The sequence below is a fragment of the Rhinopithecus roxellana genome, chromosome 19 (assembly GCF_007565055.1).
Source record: "Rhinopithecus roxellana isolate Shanxi Qingling chromosome 19, ASM756505v1, whole genome shotgun sequence".
NCBI lineage: Eukaryota > Metazoa > Chordata > Mammalia > Primates > Cercopithecidae > Rhinopithecus > Rhinopithecus roxellana.
The window spans coordinates 78,477,923-78,483,922 of NC_044567.1; the positions used below are offsets into that span (position 1 = coordinate 78,477,923).

Consider the following 6,000-nt stretch of genomic DNA (forward strand, 5'->3'; position numbering starts at 1 on the left):
CTTCAACGCCAGCCATGGAGACCTTCTCCACAACTGAATCCTTGCCAAGCTTCCAATCTCTCTGCCTTCTGCCTCTGGCCTCTAGACTCAGATGGAAAGGGCTCCTGTGACAGCTGGAGCTCACCCAGACACTCCCCCTTTTTAAAAGTCAGCTATGCCTTATCACACAGCCTGACTGGGAGTGACTGCCCCATCACATCTATGTGCACAATCAAGGACAGGGGTGGGAATCCTACATGCCACAGTCACTGTGATCCTACATGCCACAGTCACTGACTAGTCATGAGAGCTGGGAAACGGTAATGAACCCCTGTGGGCCTCAATGTTCTGTTCTCTAAAATGGGGTGGTTACAGATAAGCAAAGTACCTAGCAGGTAGTAGATACTTGCCAGATCTAAGAGCCACACTTTTCCACCTAACAATTGTCTCCCAAGCCCCTAATCAAGGCCCAGCTTTCCCTGCTGTGTATTCTCTGCAGAATGTGTCCTAAGTACAGTTGCACCTCCCTATAAAAGGGAAGGGGTTAGAAGCTTAGTGGAGTCCCTTAAGCTTACAGGACAGAATAATCTCAGATGTCAGCTAGAAATGCTTTCCCTCAGTCGTTTCCCCTGATATTCTCCTTCAGTGGGGCTGTGGTGGGGCCAGGTTCTGCCTTTGTACCAAGCACCCTGAGTGATTCTGATGTGGCTGATCTGCAGACCACACCGAGGCATCCCGCCAGCGGTGACTCCGCCGACTCTAAGTCAGCCAGTTGGGTTTCAAAGTCTGACCCTGCTGTTCCCAGTGTGGTGTCCCTGGAGGGATGGTTGGACTTCTCTTAGTGCCCTCATCTGTAAAATGGGGACAATAACAGTTGCCTCACTGGGTGGCCCTGTGGAGTATGCAATAATCCACAATGTGGATTTGCAATTGCAATTGCAGTAACTATTGCAAACGCAGTAATTCATGATTATTGAGTAAAGTGCTCAGCCCGGGGCCTCACATTTGCTGTGTTCTCATTGTGAATTAATGTGATTGTCATTACTATAATAACTCCATGGCCCTGGGCCTGAGCCTGCCTCTGCTCTGCTGCCCTGTGGGATTCTGGGCAGTGAGGCAGAATGATGGGCTCTGAGCTGCTGTTTGGGAACAGAATCTTGTTTGAACTTCAGGGAGCTGGTGGGAGGGAATGAGACAAGCTCTCCATGCCCTCCCGGCCCTGCGCTCAGTGACCCCTGGCCTTTCTTTTCCTCCAAAAGCTGTTCTTGGGTGTGCCTGCCCTTCCCTGTTCAGGCTGGGACCTGCCCATGCAGGTGATCTGAAAGCCAGGCCACCCTCTGCAGCAGCCGCCTGCTCAAGGACAGGGGCTGCCTCCTTCAGCCCAGGGCAGTGCCCAGACCCCGGGGTCAGGCAGCTCTCACTGAGCAGGGCAACTATGTGGCTGTGCTGTGTGTTAGGCCATCTTTGCTCTGACTGTCCTGGAGCCCCTCACCTCCTTCTCCCAGGGCCAGAGCATCCCCAGCTTGTTCATGCCGGGCTTTTTTTTTTTTTTCCAGACTGAGTCTTGCTCTGTCACCCAGGCTGGAGTGCAGTGACGCGATCTCGGCTTCCTGCAACCTACGCCTCCCGGGCTCAAGTGATCCTCCTGCCTCAGCCTCCTGAGTAGCTGGGATTACAGGCACCCACCACCACATCCAGCTAATTTTTTTTTTTTTTTTTTTTGTATTTTTGGTAGAGATAGGGTTTCTTCATGATGGCCAGGTTGGTCTTGAACTCCTGACCTCAGGTGATCCACCCGCCTCGGCCTCCCAAAGTGCTGCGATTACATGGGCGAGCTACCATGCCGGGCCTCATGCCAGGCTTTGATGTGACTTGGGCCACAGGAGGCCTTTAGAAGGGAATCCAGCAAACCCAGGCCCATGGGCCAGTATGTTCTGCCATGGGAAAAGGGGTGATAGCAGAGAGGCTCACTGAAAATTCTGATTTTAATTTCCTTTTGTCTATTTTCAGGCAGTTTTGGGCTGTAAATGCCAGATTTATTCCTCTTGCCCTATGCTCTAGGGGCTGGGGCCATGGTGGTCCAGGAAGGTTGAGATCCTTCCCCTTTCTCCACTGAACACCTCCTTGCCATGCATTCTTGTTTCCTTCTCCCTGGCCTGGCCTGGTTCTACATTCAACCTTTCGTCCTGGCCACCCCAGCTCTACCTGAGGGGAGGTCTGGGAAGGCGCTTTTGGGCCTAGACCACCCCAAAAGGGTTGTCACTGTGGACACTGGGCAGGGCTCAGTGCATGGAGTGGCCTCAGGCCTGGAGCAGTCAGCAAGGCATGAGCTGGGACTTCTGTCACCTCCACTTATCCGCTAAAAGTGTTTTAAACGCCTCCAGACCTGAGGTTGGCGCCCGAGGATGGAGAAGGCAGGGCATGGGCTGTGGCAGGTACTACGCATTGCTCATTTGGGGACTGGAGTTGAGGGGTGATTGGGAGTGCAGCCTGGCCACACTCCAGCATCCTTGGCCTGGAAGAAGGTCAGTTCGTGTCCCGGGATGCAACTGCTTAGCCCCGGGACTGTGACCAGGGCTGGGCGACAGGCAGGTCTCTGGACAGGAGGCCTCTGTGTGGCTGTGCCACTGTCATAGGTAGCTTTGGGCACCGTTCCCAGCTCTCCAGGAGGCAGCCATATCAGGCCCTCACTCTTGTCTCCGGAAGGGGACTAAGTTAGCAGAGGACAGCACAGTTGCTGGCCAGGGCCATGCAACTCATCACTGAGTTCTCTCCTTTCCTTCTCTACAGCCGGGCCAGCACATGGCTCCCAGCCCCCATCTGACTGTGTACACCGGGACCTGTGTGCCCCCGTCTCCTTCTAGCCCCTTCTCCTCCTCCTGCCGCTCCCCCAGGAAGCCTTTCGCCTCGCCCAGCCGCTTCATTCGGCGACCCAGCAGCACCATCTGCCCCTCACCCATCAGAGTGGCCTTGGAGAGCTCATCAGGCTTGGAGCAGAAAGGGGAGTGCAGCGGGTCCATGGCCCCCCGTGGGCCCTCTGTCACTGAGAGCAGCGAGACCTCCCTCGACACCTCCTGGCCTCGCAGCCGGCCCAGGGCCCCTCCTAAGGCCCGCATGGCTCTGTCCTTCACCAGGTTTCTGAGACGAGGCTGTCTGGCCTCACCTGTCTTTGCCAGGCTCTCACCCAAGTGCCCTGCTGTGTCCCACGGGAGGGTGCAGCCCCTGGGGGACGTGGGCCAGCAGCTGCCACGACTGAAATCCAAGAGAGTAGCAAAGTAAGACCCAGAAGGGGACGTGCCATATGCATGGGTGGCTGTGGGTGTGCAGGCCTCTGCATGTGAACGTGCATGCTTTGGGCCGGGACTGGGGTGGAGGAGAAGAGGTACCCCAGGCAGCCCACTCAGATCCCTTGGCCACTGGAAGGTCTTCAGAAACTCAGTTTTGTCCTCCGTTCGCTTCCTGAGGAGGAGAAGGAACAGGTGTCCTTCTTTTTCATCTTCCAAATCTTTTCCATTTTTCCAAATCTTTCTTCTCCTTATATGTTCTTCCACTCACCTTGTCCCATCCCAAGACCATCATCAGTCTAAGGAATCCATTGCATCTGTAAAGAGCAGGAAAGATTGATGGCAGCAGTGGGAGCTGCAGGTGGTGGGATGCCCTGGGCATGCTTCCGGGTGCTCCAGCCCCCTCCCTCACCATAAGTGCCCTTGCCTCCCTTCCCCTCACCCTTTAGGAAACCTTCCCACCTTCCTCTCCATCCATTGGCACAGTCTCTTAGAGGGACTTTCAGGGAGCCTTGTCTGGCAGTCATTTCTGTGAAAATGAAAGTTCCTAGCTTTTGCCTGAGGGGTGGCCCCTCTAAACTTCATTTTGGGTGGTCTTGCAAGTCTGATCTCTGAGAATCCCAAGTTCCCTGAGGCAGCCCAGGGGGAGCAGAACTAAGGCTCTGAGGAGTGCTCCATAATGCCTGGATCAGAGCAGAAAGAAAACTTGCAAGCGATGAAACACAGAGAATCAGCTCCTACTCTTTCTGAGTTTTGGGGGAGACAGTCAGGGGCACCCCTGCACCAATCAACATGTGTTTGGCCCTGCCTGGGCTTGGAGAAGAAAGCGCCATGCAGAGGTCTTAGGTTGCCATGGATACCCAAGGAACGTGGCCTCTGTTGTGCGGTGTGCATGGGGACAGCCAGGCAGAGGTTGCTATCCCTCCTGCCTGTGTCGCTCAGGGGGAGAGGGAGGAGCAGGAGACTCCGGTTGCCTTAGGAGGGGGTCAGAATCCAGTGTGAGTGTGTCTATTGATTTTTCCCAACTGGCCCTGCAGAGGGAATATTCCAGCTTTGGGGCTGCTGCTATGCCTCATACATGGGCTTGGGACTTTTAAAAGGCTCTCTTCTCAAAGGCCACTACTACTACCTCAGAAGGCAGTTTTGTGTTTTTTTTTTTTTTTTTTTTTTTTTTTTTGAGTTGGAGTTTTGCTCTGTCACCCAAGCTGGAGTGCAGCGGTGCAATCTCAGCTCACTGCAACCCTTCCGTCTCCCAGGTTCCAGCAATTCTCCTGCCTCAGCCTCCCAGGTAGCTGGAATCACAGGCACACGCCACCATGCCCAGCTAATTTTTTTGTATTTTTGGTAGAGATGGGGTTTCACCATTTTGACCAGGCTGGTCTCAAACTCCTGACCTCAGGGGATCCGCCTGCCTTGGCCTCTCTAAGTGCTAGGATTACAGGCATGAGTCACAGTCACCAGCACACATGAAGGCAGTTAAAGGGGTTGATGACTTAAGTCCTGGTATGCCCTACAGGGACCTCCTGAATCCTTCAAAACCATAAAGATTCAAGCACCTCAAAAATGAAAATAAAGCACCTTCAGAATTATCTTTCATTCGACATGAAAATATGACTCCCCAATAAAAAGATTCCACTGAGCCAATCACTACACACACAACCTTTGTAGTCAAATGCTCTACCCCTGAGCTATACCTGCCCCATCACAGTGTTTGGCAAATGCACCTGGTATGCTCATCTCCAGGGAGGTCAGGATAATTTGGGGATGTGCTGTCCCTCCTGCCCCTGCCCCTACATTACTGACTTTCCTCTTGCACCTGAAGCTTTTTCCAGATCAAAATGGATGTGCCCACGGGGAGCGGGACCTGCTTGATGGACTCAGAGGATGCTGGAACAGGAGAGTCGGGTGACCGGGCCGCAGAAAAGGAGGTCATCTGCCCCTGGGAGAGCCTGTGAGGGAAAGGCAGGCAGAGCTGGGGGCTCTGGACCAGGAAGATGCTCTGACAGATGCCATGGGATGGGCCACAGGACACACTCAGTCAAGAACCAAAGTGCATTTGGGTGACATTTGAGGGTTGGGGAGACAAGATGGGGTAGATTGTGGCAAAGAATGCTCTGGCTGGTTACCAGGGGCCAACTCCTTCTCCTCCTCCTGACCCTCCCTCCCTTGGGCAGAAGAAAGGCATGTAGACCAGAAAACTTTCCCTGCTGCCTTAAAAACAATAAAAGGTTAACTTTAAGTTTCTTGGAATGTTAGTGTGTGCCTGGTTTTGTTAGTAATTTATGAGCTATTATTTATGAGTTAAACTCACGTCTTCTTCAATCTTCTGGACAAAGGGACATTGAGTCGCTTCCAAGAGCTCTCTCCTTGTCTAAATTGGTTTGTGCACAATGCTTTTCTCATTAGCAGAGCTCCCCAGGGGATGCCCCAGGGCATGGCATCTCACAGGAATGGAGAGGGCTGGGAGGAGGTACACTCCTAAAATGCCAGGTGTGTTGCCTCAGGTCCTCCAAGAAGCAGACACCAGGGTGAGATTCCGTGGACAAGAGATTTATTGGGGAAAACACCTGTGGTAGATAGAGGAGGGGCCAGATCTGGAGAAAGTTCAAGTTGGGTGTTGTGGGGGTTCAGGGCAGGGGGTAGTCCAGACTGTGCTGCAAGTCTGACCTCTGGGCAGACAGAATCTTAGATGGCAGTGCATTCCAAGAAAGTTTTGACCAGGCTACTGGGGTGTCCT

The 6,000-nt window shown here is 53.5% G+C and overlaps 1 protein-coding gene across 5 annotated transcripts in view; it reads left to right on the forward strand.

Moving 5' to 3' along the window:
* RGS9 (regulator of G protein signaling 9) overlaps positions 1-5,502 on the forward strand; it is a 106,646-nt gene extending 101,144 nt beyond the window's left edge. For 3 of the 5 annotated variants that reach the window (XM_030923902.1, XM_030923903.1, XM_030923904.1), the window contains 2 exons: positions 2,770-3,254; positions 5,086-5,218. In XM_030923902.1, coding sequence (XP_030779762.1) covers positions 2,770-3,254; positions 5,086-5,218 — 618 coding nt within the window. Of the gene's footprint in view, positions 1-2,769; positions 3,255-5,085 lie in introns of all 5 variants that reach the window. The other 2 variants (XM_010379995.2, XM_010379996.2) reach the window with 1 other exon arrangement.
* Positions 5,503-6,000: the final 498 nt, after the last annotated feature.